This window comes from Linepithema humile, chromosome 5 (assembly GCF_040581485.1).
Source record: "Linepithema humile isolate Giens D197 chromosome 5, Lhum_UNIL_v1.0, whole genome shotgun sequence".
Taxonomy (NCBI): Eukaryota; Metazoa; Arthropoda; class Insecta; order Hymenoptera; family Formicidae; genus Linepithema; species Linepithema humile.
This window is the reverse complement of record NC_090132.1, coordinates 16,077,113-16,095,747: the sequence shown is the minus strand read 5'-3', so window position 1 is coordinate 16,095,747 and position 18,635 is coordinate 16,077,113. Positions and strand designations below refer to the sequence as shown.

The 18,635-nt window shown below is 30.1% G+C and overlaps 2 protein-coding genes and 2 long non-coding RNA genes across 5 annotated transcripts; 3 read left to right on the top strand and 1 right to left on the bottom strand.

Annotated features, from left to right (window-relative positions):
- Positions 1–137: 137 nt before the first annotated feature.
- On the top strand, positions 138–9,490 carry LOC137000101 (uncharacterized). The gene is made up of 3 exons (XR_010890395.1): positions 138–891; positions 9,001–9,095; positions 9,262–9,490. It is a non-coding gene; the product is annotated as an uncharacterized lncRNA (long non-coding RNA).
- Positions 4,510–8,009, top strand: LOC137000097 (uncharacterized). Of its 2 annotated transcripts, XM_067355820.1 has the most exons (4): positions 4,510–4,814; positions 4,921–5,199; positions 5,732–5,812; positions 6,056–8,009. In XM_067355820.1, the coding sequence occupies exons 1-4, from the start codon at positions 4,683–4,685 to the stop codon at positions 7,781–7,783; spliced, it is 2,220 nt and encodes a 739-aa protein (XP_067211921.1). In that variant the 5' UTR covers positions 4,510–4,682; the 3' UTR covers positions 7,784–8,009. The 2 variants fall into 2 exon arrangements, with proteins under 2 accessions (XP_067211921.1, XP_067211922.1); XM_067355821.1 differs by lacking the exon at positions 4,921–5,199 and having other exon boundaries at positions 4,513–4,814.
- A 186-nt stretch (positions 9,491–9,676) lies between the features above and the next one.
- On the top strand, positions 9,677–11,317 carry LOC137000100 (uncharacterized). Its single transcript, XR_010890394.1, has 3 exons — positions 9,677–9,846; positions 9,925–10,090; positions 10,334–11,317. It is a non-coding gene; the product is annotated as an uncharacterized lncRNA (long non-coding RNA).
- A 111-nt stretch (positions 11,318–11,428) lies between these two features.
- Positions 11,429–18,515, bottom strand: LOC105668021 (alpha-tocopherol transfer protein-like). The gene is made up of 8 exons (XM_067355832.1): positions 17,454–18,515; positions 16,941–17,115; positions 16,417–16,582; positions 16,075–16,179; positions 12,354–12,495; positions 12,124–12,234; positions 11,917–12,022; positions 11,429–11,658 (listed from the first exon to the last, which is right to left on the bottom strand). Exons 2-8 carry the CDS (start codon positions 17,065–17,067, stop codon positions 11,507–11,509), a joined length of 909 nt encoding a protein of 302 aa, XP_067211933.1. The 5' UTR covers positions 17,068–17,115; positions 17,454–18,515; the 3' UTR covers positions 11,429–11,506.
- Between the last annotated feature and the right edge of the window lie 120 nt (positions 18,516–18,635).

Here is an 18,635-nt window from a genome sequence, read left to right as displayed (position 1 = left end):
AAATGCATGGATAAATTTTTGTAAGGACGAAGGATTTAATATAAATTTAGATTTTAGATTTTAACATTGCTCTTATGGAAATACTGCACGAGTGCAATCCCAATAAAAAACGCCATTAAAATTTGGTATTATTGTTGCATATTATAGTTATTTTCTTTTAATTGTACATTATTTCCTAATTAAACATAACAAGTCATTCAATATTGGCGCCCTTGAGCGGCCATCTTGAGCGACCACTTTATATAGTCACTTCCGTCCGAACTTTTACGACCAAACGCTCCCTCATGTTTCTTTTTACTCAATGGTAGCAGCCGACGTCTAGCTGTGACGTCACTTACGCATGCGCACGGAGGTTCCGTACGGGAAAAAACGACAGCGCATCACTGCCGCACATACATTTGGGCTTAGCAAACTCACGGACTTTAGCTCACACATTGCGGTCATACACACACAAATACACTAACACACTTACACATTACACATAATAATCAATACCATACAAATTATCAGTAATCAGTGAACCATATAAACCATATAAATTAGGTTATTTCAAAACAAAGGATTGCATCATCATATTACGTCTTACCGTTCTAAAATACCGCTTTTTCTATCGCGCAAGCGCGTACCGACTCATATGGCCGTAAGGGAAGTCTCCCGAAGCCAATAACTATCAATATCAACTGTAATTGGGCGGTATTCATAGTCCGTTCTTATATTCAAGATCGTCTTAAGAACGAACTTATATTCGCTCTCTTCGTCAGACACAATCTATGTGTGACGAAGAGAGCGAATATAAGTCCGTGCTTAAGACGATTTTAAATATAAGAACGGACTATGAATACCGCCCATTGTGTACAGAACGTTGAAGCGAACGGATCTCGACTTGGCAAGGTGAGTAAATTGAAATTAATGTCTACTTTTCTTGAAATAGTTGAATATCACTTTACATTATTAGTTTGTTTATTCGCTTTACATTGCTTTACATTATTAGTTTGTTTATTTTATGATTTATATTATTCTCATTATTATTAAACTAGCAAATTTTGCAAATTTCTTTACTGTTTTGTCTTCGTAAATTTTGATATCACTATAAGTCTTGGTGTAATAAAATTGTTAATATTGTTATTTAATTAGATCTGCAGAGTTTTTTAAATTTTATATTTTAAGATTTTGATTAATTGTTTTGTCGTAATAAAACCGATACGTGGCTATCGTAAAATTTTACTAAATTTTTAAAATTTGTCTCTTGATTTTTATATTTATCGATATTTAACGATTATTTATACAATTGACTGTTATAATTTATATATTATAATTTGAATGTATTAATCGCATTAATTTAAATTGTGTGATGTATGTTAATGATTTGGCAAATATTTATAATGAGATTGTTAAACATTCAAATTGGCTATTGTCAGAAAATACAATATTCTCTTAATTCGTCTAACATTAATTAATTATTATGATTGTAATGAATATTTATATTAAAATGTTCTACCTTTATTTTTCTAATTGAACCATTAAATTCGGTAAAATTTTGAAATAAAATGTAAACTACTGTGGATTTACGTTGCGAGAAATTCTGAGGTTCTTCAGTTGCTTCGACCTTCTTAGGAAATCAATATAAACATCATCTTTCTTTTTACACATGAATCACATTCATTTACACGAATATTATTACACGTTTTAGTTCTAAATTCAATTTCAATTCTTTCCTCAGTACTTTTAATTATAATTTGGTCATAAATTGTTATAAAATTATTATCCTCTATTACTTTATAAAATGTATGGATTATCATCCCTACTGAAAAAAATCACGTGATAAAATCAAGTGATAAAATTACATAACAAAATCACGTAATTAATGACTAAGTAAATCACGTAATAAAATGTTCCAAATCAGTACATGATTTTTGAAAATTACATGGTTTGAAAAATCATGTAATGTTAAAAAATCATGTGATTTTATAGCAATCATATTTTAAAGAGCTGAATGATAGAAATAGAAAAACGAAAAAATATACAATTTTGATTTAGATATGTTTATTAATTTTGCATGTAGTAATGGAATTACATTATGTAGTCTCGATAAATGTAGCAATAAAATTACATTGTGATATCTTAATTATATGAAAACATTTTTTTTTAATAAAACATTTTGCATATGAAAACTAAAAACATACAAAAAATTCAGGCGTTTAAGCCAGAATTGCGTGTATTCTCTATTGAAAATACCCGTTAAATTGTTTAATTGCATAATTAATAACGTTATTTTCAAGAGTTTTTATCAGTTAAATCGCATAACGAAATCATGTAATTTTATCACAAAGAATTTAAAAACATTTTATTAAATAACAAAAAGGCCTCCAAACATGTAATCTGTTACTTAAATTATCGCCATTTGTTTATAACATCATAATTCTCATTTATACGTAAAAAACGATTAATAAAAATACAGATTCGGCACTGGACATATATACATCATGTTATCTATATTCATAAAAACGCAAACTCTTTCAATGCTGTTAATGTCTTTTATTATTCTTTCATTATCAAACTCCTTAAAAATTCATAATTTTTAAGAATTTTGAACATCATAAAATATATACATTATATAAATAAAATAAAAATAATAGTATACTAGCTATAATTAAAATAATAGTTATAATTAAAATAAACAATTAAATGTTTGTAAAAATTTATAACAATACGTGATTGAAATATTACCGTTTCTTTTTGAGTTTCGTTAGGCTCTGGATTTTCTTTTTCTAATATTTCTTTTTTATCTAATATTTTTTGTACGGCATCACTGTAGCGCATTTTTTTAAAGACATAACGTTGTTTGTTATGTTTCAAGTCCTCTTCATTAGCTGCAAAGAATTACACATTAGTAAAAACGTAATAAAATCACATTATTTGCTGAAAAGAAGAAATACTTATTAGATGTATTCAGTAAAAGATTAGAATGAATAATACAATTATTGTTATAAGAGAAAGTAATATTAAGCTACAAAAAAATAAATTACAGAATCTTTTTACATAACACATACATAAAACCAAGCTAGAATAGAGTATAACAAACAAAATAAAAAAAAATGAAAAAAATCAGTTTGTAGAAAAAAGTTTTAAAAGAAAACAAAGAATACCGCAAAAGATTTGAAGAAAAAAAGAAAAGTATTAACTTTTCACTTAAAATTAAAAGTTATTATAAGAATAAATTTTGTACATACTTCCTACTTCCATAATTTGAGCTGCGATCAAACTTTCTTTATTGGTTATAGTATTCAGTCTTTTTACAAAATATGGATCTTCATACTTATCCAGAACTGTAAAATCTTTTATTTTGTTAATAGAAATAATGTGGATTTTTTTACTCTCATCATTGAAATAACGTACACTAGCAAATTTAATTTGTAAATCTATAATACCCTATAAAAAATATTTTTTAATTACATTTTCAAAACTTGAAAAACATTTTTAACTATCATAAGAAAATGATTCAAATGATATAGTATTACATATTTATATTATGATTAATATTGAATTCATTTTTAAATCATAAATAAAAACAAAATTAAATGTTTCTTACAATGTATATAAAAAATAATCATAAACTATTTTGAATAGAGATAAATGATAACATCTCTCATGAAATCGCATAGCATACCAAAAAAACGTCTAGAAAATGTTTTTGGGATGATAGGATATCTTCTGGATATTTTCTTTGAGTGTATTTTGGATATGGGTGCTGTCTGAACTATTTTGAGAACATTATTTTAATGATTATGTAATCTAAAAAAAATACAAAAAAAAGAATTTATATTTTAATTTGCTCTATAGTTATTTTTTTAGCAACACATTTTGCTAAATCAAATGAATCACTCTTCTCACTATTCAAATAGACTGAGAACAAAAATTTTATAAAAAATGTTTATTATTTACCTCATGTGTGCTTCTGCAATCCAATAAAAAAAACACGATTGATTTTGTTCATTATTTATCGTTCACTGTCTCTGATAAGACTCGTTACTGTTGAACGAGAATTTTTCGGTAGGAAACAGTGATCTCAGAAACAAACGTGTTGCGAATTGCTGAAATGCCGTCAATGGTTGATTCTCAGGACTCGATCACAGACTCTACATCAGTTATGTCTATGTTCATTGTTACACGGAATTTGCACGTTATAACCTTTAAGACCCTTAAGCGCGTATTAGACAACGTATTGAAGATTGAAGATTAAAGATTGAAATTTGACCAATTGAAACAAAAGAAATTAAAAGTTCTTTATTCTGATACGTCAAATTTCAATCTTCAATCTTTAATCTCAATCTTTAATACGTCGTCTGATACGGGTTTTACAAAATGCAAGAGAATAGCGATAGCAATAAAATTAATCTATAAACATAACAATAAGAACAAAAAAATCCAACATTTGTGAATGCATATATCGATGCAATGTGAATAGAAATACGGAACAGGTAATAGCGATGAAATTTTCGTCGAGTTGGAATTCTGTGTCTATCGCCTTATAGTCTGTGCTATTTCTGTCGCTATCGCTATTCTCTTGCATTGTGTTTCCCGTTTTAACGACAAAAAGTCGTCATTCTCGTTCATGACCGTTCATGTGTATTTTGTTTGTTCTTCTCTTCTTATTATAATTATATAAATATTAATAACATATAATGCGGAGGTATCATAATTACCTCGAAAAAAAATTTCTAAAAGTGCCAAGAACGAGTCAATACAGGAGAAATATAGAATGTGAATCAAGTGATGAAAGCAGTGATAACAGTGTCGAAGATGCTCAATGGCGAGTAAGTATTATACAGATTTCTAAAAATATTTAAATGGCTATTCTTGTAGTGTAAAATATAAAAACATTTTGCATCATAATTATATTATTTTATTGCTTTTATTTAGGAATACTGTAATCGTCAATTATCCAGTGATAGCGACAATACAGATTCTGATAACACAAGTCAACATAATAGTATTTGCCTATCATTCTCCAATAAAGCATTGTTAGCAAATATTAGAAACAATGAGCAACTTACAATTAGTTCTGACTTATCATTGCATTTAGTACAAGACCAGCACATGGATCTCGTACAACATAATTATCATGAATCTTTATCAACACATGAAGATTCATTTATTGAGCAAAATAACGATCAACAATCATTGTCAGCATTAGAGCAAGTTAGTGTACAATACTTTATACTAAAGGTACGTTCCACTTGGCGATCGCAACGCTTGTGGAATCATTTTATCTTTGTTTTTCATCGAAAGTTAAAGAAAGATAGATAATGTTCACGAGCATTGCAATCACCAAGTGGAACTCAGCCTACAAAATTATAAATTTTTATAAAAAACGCACTTAGCATTCATTTATTAACAGATATTTGCATTTTTTAAGTAGTATGCAGAGGCAGACATCAATATTTGATTGTATTTCTACAAATATACTTTTTTATTTTGAATCTTTATAAATACTTGATATGCTTAAAAAAGATTTTTCAGAAAAGTTTTATTCAATTTAATTAGCTTCACTTTTGTATATAAAAGACATTAAACAAAATTCTTATTATTCTAAATATAATATTTTATAGGTTTTTTTAAATTATAAGTTTTTTATTCATTGATACAAGACTATGCATTAAAAACTTTGTACCTCTAAGTGTTAAGGATTAATTTAGTACATTTTTAAAAATATAAAATTTATTTTTTGTAGATGGTAGATGTATCTCAGATTTCAATAAATGACACGAATGAACTGTATGGCTTATCAGATTCTGAGAATGAAAATTTTCGTGTAAGATTATATTTTTTAATTTCATATAATTCACAATATGTATGTAATTTACATCAATAACACATCAATTTCTTTTTTATTTTTTTATATCCGTCTGATCTTTAAGAAAAGTAAAGTTAATTTATTAATATGTATAAGATATTATTCTAATTCTGTATTTTCTCTCTCAAAAATTTTAAAAATTACAAGTATTTTTATAATCATTTTTTAAAACTCTATAATGAACATCATTTATATCCACAGGATTCATGGTATTACGATGCACATGAAGAATTATTTCAATGTAGCAATGAAGATGATAGCGATAACGAAGATATTCACGAAGAAGTCAACTCTGAAGATATCAATAGTGAAAATATTGGTTTTAGTAGATTAACAGAAATGATGCAAAATAAAGATAATAATGAGACTATTAATGCTCAAGTAGTTGTAAGTAAAGCTGAAATTTTACTTGCAGTTTTGAAGTATGGGCTTACGTATTGTTTATCACAAAGTGCATTAGCTGATCTTTTTAAAATGTTAAATTGTTTTTTTAATTTTTCTTTATTACCTAGTACGCGCTATCTTGTTGATCAAATGTTCAATCCAGAAACAGTCATAGAATATCATGCAGTTTGTCCAAATTGCAAAAAATATGTAGCAATGTTTGATCGCAAAGATCATCGCGTTGAATGTCAAACATGCGATACTGTAATTGCATTGAAAGATACAACATATAATGACTTTTTTGCTATTATTAATGTAAATAACGAAATTGCAAATTTAATTCAAGATAATCAAAAATATTATGATTATGTAGTGCGCGAAAAAGTGCGAAATAATGAAAAATTCGATGACATTACAGATGGAATATTATACAAAAAATTTGTTGACTCATTGTCAATACATGATAAACTTAATTTTGCTACAACTACAATGAACAGTGATGGATCCCCAATTTTCGAAAGTTCTAGATTTTCTATTTGGCCGATTCAAATAATTATAAATGAATTGCCTTTGGATGTAAGAACTTATAGACCTATAGTGTGCGGCATATGGTTTGATAAAGATAAACCAAATATGAATATTTTTTTAAAACCGTACGTTGTTCACATGAACAAATTGTCAAATAATGGTGTACGATGTACTATTGCAAATGAAGTACGTATTATTAAAGTATTCACCTTATGTTGCTGCGTAGACTCTGTTGCCCGTGCACCGATGCAGGGTATAGTTCAGTATAATGGCTATTTCAGATGCAGTTGGTGCTTACATCCAGGATATTATGTTGTTTACAAGAGAGGTGGAAGTGTAAAATATACTTTAATGAATGAAGTACCGCCTAAAAGAACTGAAAATGAAACAATCGAGCACATGCGACTGAGTTTTACATCCCGAAAACCCGTTTATGGTGTAAAAAATTCTTCATGTTTAATTAATTTGCAAGGTTTTAATATTATATCTGGTTTTGTACCAAATAGTATGCATTGTCTTTGTTTGGGAATAGCGGAACAATTTGTAGGGTATTGGATCGAATCAAACAACTTGTCATATTCTTTATCCAATAATGATATTAATAAAATTGACAACTTGTTATTAACAATAAAAGCTCCCAATCAAATTGTTCGTTTATCTCGTTCCATACGAGATAGAAAATATTGGAAAGCAAGAGAGTGGGAGAATTGGATTCTTTACTATAGTTTACCGATTTTACTATGTTTTCCACATTTAGAAATATGGATAAAGCATTGGTCACTTCTAGTAGAAGCATTCCATATTTTGTTAAAGAAAAGTATTACACGTAACGAAGTCAATCATGCTCATACTTTATTAACAAAATTTGTTGATTACACCGAACACTATTATTTCAAAGCTGTTATGACGTACAACATCCATCAACTATTGCATTTGGCACAAAGTGTAGCAGATTGGGGCCCACTTTGGGCTCATTCTGGCTATTGTTTTGAAAATGGAAATGGTCAAATAGTTTGAAAAGTGCATGGTGCTAAGGGCGTTGTACATCAAATTTGCAGATCGATATGATCAATGAGTCAAAGTGAATTGATTTTAAAGAAACATATTGCTTTGAAAGCGTTTTCAAATGTAAGTAGTTTTATTTCTTATCTGGACAAAAAAAACGCAAAACAAACATGTAAATTATCGCATGCAAGATACTTTGGACCACATTATAAAACTAGTTTAATGTGGAAAGAAGAACTTGAATTATCAGATGAAAGTCGAACATATCGTAAAATGGTAAAAGAACGATGTTTGTACACATCATCAAGAAGAAATATGATTCGATCAGATAATTCGTATGCTGTAACAACAGAAGGAGATTTTATTCGCATTATAGAATTTATTATCGATATTCCAACAAGGAAAGAGTACACTATCTGTCATTTAGTGATTAAAGAAGATATTTTTAATAACAATTCTTTACCATTGAAAAAAGTTGTGAATATTTCTGATAATTTAATAATAAAAGACACTAACAGCATTGAAAGAGTTTGCGTTTTAAAAAAATTTATCTGCTGATTTGGGCAACGTAATCCCGACTCATGGGTCGTTTGCGTCCGCAGTGAGATTGTTATGCTCACTGTGACGACCTGGGGGACTGGCGCGCTGCTATTCCGTAGGCGGGTCCTCGGGGGGCATAACTTTTTTTAGGTACGGGATATGGCGCGTTTCGTACCCGTTTTCAAAAATTACAGCACTTTGAAATTTCGCTTGGGTCGAAAACGACCCATGAGTCGGGATTAAGGGTTAACAAGAAGTTGTTTCTGCTTCTCCGTTACGTTCATTTTTCAAAAAATCTGTGGATTTTAGGACGAGTGATGATTATTAGAAGAGATATAGTTTCTGTAGCGGGAGTCTGTATCTCTCAGCGATGGTACATTACCTTTTTTACGATCTATCTGCGCAATGATAACATAACGATATCGATACCGCCATTGACAAAACATTTTGGCCGCGTTCGGGAAGCGCGCTATTAGCGCTATTTGCGTCTTCTATCTTTATCGCTTATTAAACATAAAACAAAGATAAAAGATGCAAATAGCGCTAATAACGCGCTCCCCGTACGCAGCCTTTATCGTATACTGTCAAATCTAGTGATTTCGTATTTTCACTTCGACGTTATAGAATCACGCGAACTAATTCACGTGAGATGAAAGTGTGAGAAGTGAGCGATCTCACTTGAATTACAGAATCGATGCCCTGTTCTCAGTCAAGGGAAATCGTTCGGCTCAGCTCGGCTCGCGCGGTCGCCTCCTCTCATACCGACTGGAATTTAAATATTATGGTATATTGGAATTTAAATATTAAATATAAAATATGTTACATATATAGGGAATTTGATATGACACAAAGATATTATTTAAAGGTGCTTTTTTTATACCACCACCATAAACGTTTAAGCATCAAGTAGAACAAATTCGTGAATTATTCTAAGCAACAACAAATTTTAGAAAAAGCAGCCACTATATTAGCACAATGCTATCAACCTCAAGTATGTGTCTTACATGTATGTGAGAACGTCATTGGATAACATTGCACAGCAAGTATTGGAAGACCTTAAAACCGAATATCCTGCACATTCAATATTCTCAATATTAGCCAAGCAATTTTTCTTTTGGAAATACAATAATATCGATGACAATCATTGGAATGGGATAGAAGTAAGACAGATTTTAGAGAGTCTATGTAAAATTTTAATTAATAAATTAATTTTTTATGAGAATTATAAGATATGTAATAACAAATGTTGTTGTAAGGAAAGTTTTATCCCAGAACATTTTTATAGATTACGTAAGTTAAAAATATATTATATTGCATTATGAAAACTTAATGCTATAAGCATAGTCCTATGCTTGTTATGTCTTAATATTAATATATTTGATTGCAATTTGTGATTTTAAACTGGCTTTAAAAAATAATTATGGTACTGGACTACCTCTAGCAATAATATTTCACAGTGTGGCGAGAAGACTTGGTGTGCGCTGCGATTTAGTACGTTTTTCAAACGGTTACTACTTAACCTGGAGACCGAATTAGTCAGTATAATTTTAATGCTAGCCTAAATTTTTATTTTTATCATATTTATATATGGATACATTTTTTATCACTTACAGTCATATCATAAATCGTATAGATAAAGAATATTTTTTTATTGACGTCACGCGAGATTACTCCAGAGTGAATTCTATGATTGTTTGTTTTGCAAGCAAACATTTGTTGCGTCCAACATTTATGATGTTGAGGGAACTGTTTAAGAGTGAGGAGCGATGTCTCGAAGAGGTAAGTAGTTATTTATATTTTATAACAATAAACTTAATAGATAACAATTTATATTTTATAACAATAAACTTAATAGATAACAATTTACATTTTATAACAATAAACTTAATAGATAACAATTAGTTGGAGATGCTAGCTAACATGTCCTACATCAATATGGAACATGTTTCATTGGTAATAGAAAAAAGTAGTAAAATAAATTTGCAATCTTAGTTTTACTTATATTATAATCTTTATTTCTAGATGATGACACGAATAAGTAATGATTTTAATGTATCCGTACGGATACTGGAGCAACAACAATCGAAAGTACAGGAATGAAAGTCACGAACAAAAGTAAAATTATAATGAAACAGTCGTTTCAGAAATTAAGAGACCTAACAAATGAGATACGAAGCCGATTAATGATCTAGATCGCATATATGCACGACATCAGACGAATTTATTTAATTTTGTAGTGATAAATATGTGTAAATAAATGTGTGTATAGCACACACACACACACACACACGCGCGCGCGCGCGCGCATAAATTTATAAGTTCCATTATATATAAATGGAATAAAACGTAAATAAACCATTTTTTTTTATTTTCATAAAATTTTCTTATTTTTTGTAACATTGTTTCTTATATTATGCGGCACAAAATTTATGTCACAATGAATATTATAGCGTTTTCGATTGAACCGTATTCGACACAGACCCAATATTCATTGCATTGTCTCCGTCAATAAAAGACTTGAATTCATATAGCGTTTTTGAATAAACGGATTTTGATCGATCCAAGGTTGATTAATCATTATTTTACTAGGAATTTAAGTCTTTTATTGATAAAGGGGCAATGGAATGACGTCATTAATCAATCTGGTCAATCGAAAACGCTAAAAGTAAAATAGTGACTTAGGCCGAATTTCCACTAAGCGCGTCACGCGTCGGCCTCATCCGTCATTGGTTTATATTTTTAAGATTTTATTGAGTGAGTGCAAAAGTTTTGATATGTTTTGTTGTAAAAAAATTAATTAAATGTCGAAATGCAGTCGCTATATTTTTAACATTTCAGGAAATATTTGTGTTGAAACCCAAGAATTAATATGCATTAAATTGTGTATAATGTTGTTATCAACATCAGAATGCGGCTGATCTTTTCCATTTAACTTCTACATATGAGGAAATGCATTTTTTTTAAATAAGCATGTATAATTTACAATTAATTGTTAACATGTTAGGTCGATCTAGCAGCGACAAATTCTTTGCTCTTATTAATTATATTTTACTGATTTGATTAATGCAATTAAAAAAAAATTTGTTTATATTAATTTGTAAGAAAATATTTGTGAGATATATTTATAAAAAATTTTATTTGTTTTAATTACAAGATATTTATTTAAAATATAGATATTAAGAAAATATTTGCAAATTAATCAAGTTCTAATTTTCTAAATGTTCCCGAAACTCCGAACAATTCGTCAGGATTTATTATAGAATTTATTCGGAGAGATTCCTGGGTTTTCCGTCTTCCTTCTTTTATAAGACAGTCTCTTTGTTGGGCTAGTTTTGCAAGCCACATATCTAGAAACAATAACAGCAAAAATTACTTCTTAAATATTTAAACTTTTTAATCACCTTTTAATCTCTAAATTATATTAAAGAAAGAGATAGACAGTTTTGAGTATAGTCTATCATTGCGGAGATATAATAATTATAATAACATTTATTTTTTATCAAACACATGGTTAGGTGCTATTTATTTTCTGTTTTGCATTTTAATTTTAAAGTTGTTCAAATTGTTGATAAGTACATGTATTTAAAACGATGATGATATTTTACCTGTTAATATGTTCATCGACGGTTCTTCACCGCCATAATCTGCTGGTAAAATTGCTTTTGGTATTGTTTTATATAATGATTCTATTCCTGATGTGTAAACGTGGATCTGAAATGATAGGGCCAATTAAAATTGTGGAATTGTTTCAACAAAGACCAAACAGCAGTTATTTAACAAATTATATTTATATATCTTTAATATATACTTACTCTGTCAAACAATTTTGCTCTCATCACTGATTTCGCTGTTTTCATAAATATGTCTATATATTTTGGAGCATGAATTAAATAAACCGCTTTTATTCTTAAGCTGTATGCTGCCTAAATAATTGAAGTAATACAAATCATTGTTAATATACGCGAGTCTTGAAATATATTTTAATTCTAATATAAATTACTTTTTTGCTAGATATCGTTTTATAGAAAAAAATATTACGTACCATACAAGAATCAAATTTTTTTAACATAGATGGTGTATACTTAAATACATGATTGATATTTGTACCAGTACAATCCCAAACTACAACGATTTCAGGGACTATATCTTCTTCTATGCCTATCTCAAATATCATCATAAAATACCTGCGATATTAATTAGTAATATGCGTTTTGTATCTTCGAAATAAGAATAAAGAATTTTATGTATATTTTAAAATAAATGTTCGAGCGTCATCTGTGGATGAAATACAATCTGTCGAAAATCGTTTTGTTTTATTAAATCTACAAACTGTTCTTTATATCCACACGGAACATGACATCCAATGGACGTCCATATAATCTCCATAACTCCATACTACATCTACCCAGTAAACATTCGATATCCTATGTATATACATGGAATATTCATAATGTGAAAAAAATGTACTGTATAATATATTATATAATATATCCCAAACAGCACAACATATCCAAAAGACGTCCAGAAGGTATCCTGAAGACATTTTTGGGACGACAGGACATCCTCTGGATATCCTTTGGATGTATTTTGGACATGTGTGCTGTCTGAGATTCGTCTTCTAACGAAAGAAAAAAATTTAATATTATTTCAACAGACTTAACTATAACGGAGATTTTGCAGCACATGATACGCATTTACCGATTTAACAAACTACAAGTCATTATATAAGTTACTTCTCATTGTATTACTTGCTTATCGATATGCAAACCTAATTTATGACGAAGCTACGTAGCACGGCGAACCACATGCTGTGAGATCTCGACTTACTCTTTCTGTAATCTAATCTAGAAAAACAATTTAATCTAAACACCTTCTTTACATACATTCTTTACATAATATATTAAATCAGTAAATAAACATAAATTCTTATAAGCACTTACATTTGGAAGAAACGTTGACATTTTTATATGTCTATCTACGTGTATTCTTTATAGATATTCTTATCTATATTCACGATGTCTTACACCAAATACATGTAACAATGAGACGAGAACAAGAGATAATGAGACGATTACAAGAGACGCCTTTCTTGACAACAGTTATCATAAATTATTAAATCAATAAAAAAAAACAGAGACGATGATCTGTTGAATAGGATGAAGGTATCAGCAAAGCGTTTGTTTTAAAATTACGCGCATTTCATTCACTCTTCATGTGAATGAAATATTCACTCCACACTGCAGAGTGAAAATATTTACTTTACAAAATAAAGTACACATAATCACTCTACTTTGCAGAGTGAAAAATTCACTCTAGAACAAAAAGAGAGAGAATTAACTCCGTATGAATGAAAAGTCACTCTAACTCGAGTGACACGACCAGTCACTCAATTTTTCGAGTGCGTTATCACTCTAATTATAAGAAATTCAGAAAATACACAGAATATCGTATGTATATACATATATATGTACACGGAGAAAATTTTATATCAAAAATTACTATGTACGGTAGTAGCCGCGGACCATGAAGAAATTATAAAAATTTTTACTATGTTTTTCACTTGTGAAACATAGTAAAAATTTTCAATCCGCGGCTTCATGGTGCGCGGTTAATGCCGTACATAGTAATTTTTTATTTAAAATTTTCTCCGTGTACATAGTATATATAGTACGTTTTTTTCACATTATGGATATTCCATGTATATACATAGAATATCGAATGTTTACTGGGAATGAAATACGTGTTGTTTAGCATATTTCGTGATTTATTGCACTTAAAAATTTTTTACTCTTTTTTTATATGCCACAAGTTTGTTACGTAAAACTACCCCACACGGAACAAAAAGCTCTAATGGATATCCACTATATGTCCATCATGGAGATTCGAAACCTCTATTAGATGTCTATGTAATCTCCTATAGATGTCTACTAGACATCCACAGTTCCGCATTACATACCTCCATTCGACATCCATTAAATATATTCATAGATATTATATGGAGCAATCATAGATGTTCCATAGATATTTCATAGAGCTTTAATGGATTGTAGGTTCAATTCGTCATTAAGGGGGGAGCCTCGTATGAATCGCTAAAACAAAGGTGATTTTTAAGAATTTTTTTTTAAGAAACAATGCAACGGATCTTTTTAAAACTTTTTAGTGTTTTATAACATATATTAAAAAGTAAAAAAAAAATTTTTTTGTTTAAAAATAATTGATTATAGAGCCACTATAAACAAATGTTGACGCAGTCTCGTCACTGGAGTTGTGAATTGGCGGGAGTTGTAGCGTCTTTTGCACTCGTTTAAAACAAAAAAAAAAAAAGTTTTTCTTTTCTATGAAATTATCTAGTCGATAAACCTAAAAAATAAGTAAAAAGTTGAAAATTGAAAAAATGGCAACACTTCAAAAAAAATTGCAATTTTGACCCACAAAATGTCACCTTATTTATGCAATAATAATTGTTTAAATTAATTATTTTACTAATTTTATAGGTTCATCGACAATTTATATTATTAAACTACATGTATACACAGGGACAACTCGATTGATCGAATAGTTTTTGAGTAATCTTTCCCGCCAATTGCCAAAAACTGGTTTCGAGAAAAACGCGTTTAAAGTTTTCGGTATTGAAAAGTAAAAAAGAAAAGTGTAACAACAAGTTTAAAACTGAGGCTCCGATTTCCTGCTTCTTCGAATTTCACACTTTGCTTGCACTCTCCAAATTGCACTCTCAAATAAGTACTTCCGAAAACGCGCCAAAAACAGTTACAAATTCTATAATCTTATATCTTATGGTACCGTTGACCAAGCGCCCCGCCGCGCGCTTGTATATCTGCGCGCAAGAAATAGGCTGTGGACTCCTTAAAACTTCGAATTTTGTTTTGTAACTTTGGGAATATATTTTCTACATGGATTGCTATTGATTAAAGCAAAAAAAAATTTTTCAATTTTTTTAACCGGTTACACGAGGCTCCCCCCTTAATAAAATTATTTGGAAGTAAAGTCACAAATATGATTGCGAGATAGTCTTGTTTATATAGGTGTTAACAAAATGTCACGACTGTGAGACAGTCGAGAACATGGTGACATTCTGTTAACACCTACATAAACAAGACTATCTCGCAATCACATTTGTGACTTTACTTCCAAATAATTTTATTAATGACGAATTGAAACCACAATCTTTCTACTAAACAGATTTGTAACGTTAGCACTAAAGATGGCTGAATGATCAGCCAAAACGTTTGACATCGACAATGCCCTAACAATATTCGTTACTATGGATACTGATACTTCTATCAAACATCGATAACAGATGTCTAATAGACATTTATGATGGATTTATATCGTCATTTATCATGGAAATAATATGGATTTCTAATAGAAACCTATCCAATATCCATCGTAGAGATAGATGTAGTATGGAGTTATGGAGATTATATGGACGTCCATTGGATATTATGTTCCATTTGGGACGCGTTTTTTTATTTCAATTTTATCATTTTGTTATCGTCGCCTTTCCGATTTAAATAAATTAATTTTACTGTTATCAATAAATATGCTATTCAACATCTTTAATCTAATATTTACAACATGTAACCCACTTGTCCATAATTTCTTTCATAATTATCCACATATTATCACTTTAGCAGACCTGATAATTTTGTAGATAATTTATTGTTAATTTCATGACATGCAACATATAAAGTTTTTGTGAAATAGTATATATTTGTTCTACTTTGTAGATATTACATACGTACTTTAGAATCGTCCAAGCATTACATATAGGGGTGTCACCATGTATTAGACGACAAATATATAATCTGTATCCTTCTGGTGTTAATTTTGGCAAACATATATTCTGACTAAAATAAGTAAATATTTAGAAAAATATTATACGTGTTTGTGCAAATACAAAAATAGATTTTAAATTATCAGTCAAAGAATTTTTGCAATTAATATAATTATTTATTAATATTTATTGTTTATTATTACAATATTATAATTAAAATTTTTAATCATACTATTTTCTATATTTAAAATATTTTCTATAGCAATATTTATAAATTTAGAAATAATTTATGATTGGTTTAAGTGCTTACAAGTATGTGTGAAAAAGATTTATATCATCGCTGAACGGATCGAAATTTTCGTAAAATTCTGGAACCAGATTGCGAAGAGTGTAAAGCGTATCCAATTTTTTTTTGGCTTTTTCAAAATTAAATTTTACAGCATAAATAAAAAATTTTAATCGTTGGTCAGAGATATCTGTAAAATAATATTTGTTATTATCTTAATATATAGGGTGTCCCTAAAATTTTGACAAAGCGCTTGACGCGATCTTTAGTAATTAATAACTCGTTAACTGTTGCGAAAATTCCAAAATGGTACAGGACTTTTCGATTCAGTTTAGTCCGTTCTATCTGCATACAAGTGCTTTGTCAAAATTTTAAGGACATCCTGTATAATATAAAAAGATGATAAAGAAATTATAAATAAAACATTGTGAAATTGTTTATTATTAAATGTAGATATTATGATTATTAAACTAGTATATTTTTTTAGATTTTTAGATAATAATTAACGAATTAATCGATAAAATTGATTAAAAATTAGAAATACAAACCTTGAGGAAGATGACTTTGCTGTTTCAGCCACAGTCGAAATTTCGATAACAACTCTTCCAAAAGCTTTTCGTCTCCACCACTATTCTTCAGAACTTCTTTAAGCGTAGGTACTTCGAGCTTCAACATTTTTGTTATTGTTTGTTTCTTCACCAAATTGTTTCGTATATATACAAACTGAAATTACAGATATTTTGAGCTACATGCTTTTATCACAGAATAAAATTAGGAATAGAATTTTATTTTGCATTCTATATTATCTCGCGTGTTATACATTGGGCAAAATGAAATAGGAACTAATAATTATGAGACATTATTATTAATATTACATTACATATAATATTACATACGAAATATTATATTAATATTATAATTTATCTCCAATGATAATCCCACTGACTTAGTTGTTCATAAAATATTAATAATTTTTTATAGTCGCGATAAGATTTAAACTTAAAATTTATACGAGAATTAAAAAGTACACTGGAAACAGATCTGACGATTAGAAACATTACATTTCTTTGCTAGCGTCTTTTATACGTTATCCTCGCTCTATACCAGTGCTCTCAGATGTGTCCGGATAGGCGCAGCTGGCTTCTTATTCGGATCTTTAATCTGGCAGTTCTGGTGCAACTAGAGCACTAAAGGTGTAGTCAGACATGTCCAACGCCTGGGGAGTAACGCTAAGAGCCTTCCCTTTCTCCGACGTCGCGCGAGATATCATATCTCTCTCAGCGCTCCCCATACTAGTTACGACATACGCTCCGACTACCGTGCAAAGAAATAGTTATGTTTATAAACAGATCATCCAGTTTAATACAAAGGTCGTAAGAACAGTTTCGGGTTACTCTATACTCCTTCACTGTTCGATCAAGCTTTTCACTTGTTAGTGAGGTGCAAGGGAGGAACACGAGACTTCGATAGTAGGGATCGGCGGCTCTTTTCCCCGCACTGCACCTCGCGCTGACAGTCGAGCGGCGAGCATCTGGAGAAGGGGAAATTCTCGCTCTCCACTTTGGCTCCGGAGCCGGCGTTTGGACAAGATCTATATAGAGAAGGTTACCTCAATTAAACCGGTTGAGGGCGACGGACGATGAAGTAAGGGGGGAGCTAGAAACAGCTTGATGGCGAGGAGCGATGAAGGAAGGGGAGAGCTAGAAACAGCTTGATGGCGAGGGGCGATGAAGGAAGGGGAGAGCATGATGATCTCATCGACAAACAGTAGCTGTCTGAGATAGCTTCTGTTCGCCGATGAGATCATCATTGCCCTTCTTGCCGCTCGCCCCTCTCTGCATTTGCTCCTCTTGCCGCTCGCCTCTCTCTGCATTTGCCTCTCTTGCCGCTCGTCCCTCTTTGCGCATGAGGTAACCTTCTCTCTATAGATCTTGGCGTTTGGACACACGGACTAAGGAATAGAAGGATGGTGCACAAGCTGTACCGGGGGAGCACGTTTGCGGTGGGGGGGGGGGGGGGCCGCCATATTCGTTTAGTAATCACCACACATAGAACTCACTATTTGCGTATATGTGAGAAATGAAAGTCAGATCCTGCGCACAATAAACAAAATAGGAAATAGAAATAGAAATAATTATTAAATATTAGAAATAAGAAATTGGAATTATTTATTTTAAAAATAAAAAGAATAGAAAAAATTAATGCATAAATTAAGAAATAAGAATTGGAACTAATTAATATAT

Bases quoted from the DNA above. Each gene is read 5' to 3' on its own strand.
- LOC137000097 (XM_067355820.1), top strand. From the start codon at position 4,683: ATGCGGAGGTATCATAATTACCTCGAAAAAAAATTTCTAAAAGTGCCA. The intron at 4,815-4,920 runs GTAAGTATTATA...GCTTTTATTTAG, and splicing joins TCGAAGATGCTCAATGGCGA to GAATACTGTAATCGTCAATT. The intron at 5,813-6,055 runs GTAAGATTATAT...TTATATCCACAG, and splicing joins CTGAGAATGAAAATTTTCGT to GATTCATGGTATTACGATGC.
- LOC105668021 (XM_067355832.1), bottom strand. From the start codon at position 17,067: ATGTTGAAGCTCGAAGTACCTACGCTTAAAGAAGTTCTGAAGAATAGT. The intron at 16,583-16,940 runs GTTTGTATTTCT...ATTATTTTACAG, and splicing joins GCAAAGTCATCTTCCTCAAG to ATATCTCTGACCAACGATTA. The intron at 12,496-16,074 runs GTACGTATGTAA...TTAATATCGCAG, and splicing joins AATGCTTGGACGATTCTAAA to GTATTTTATGATGATATTTG.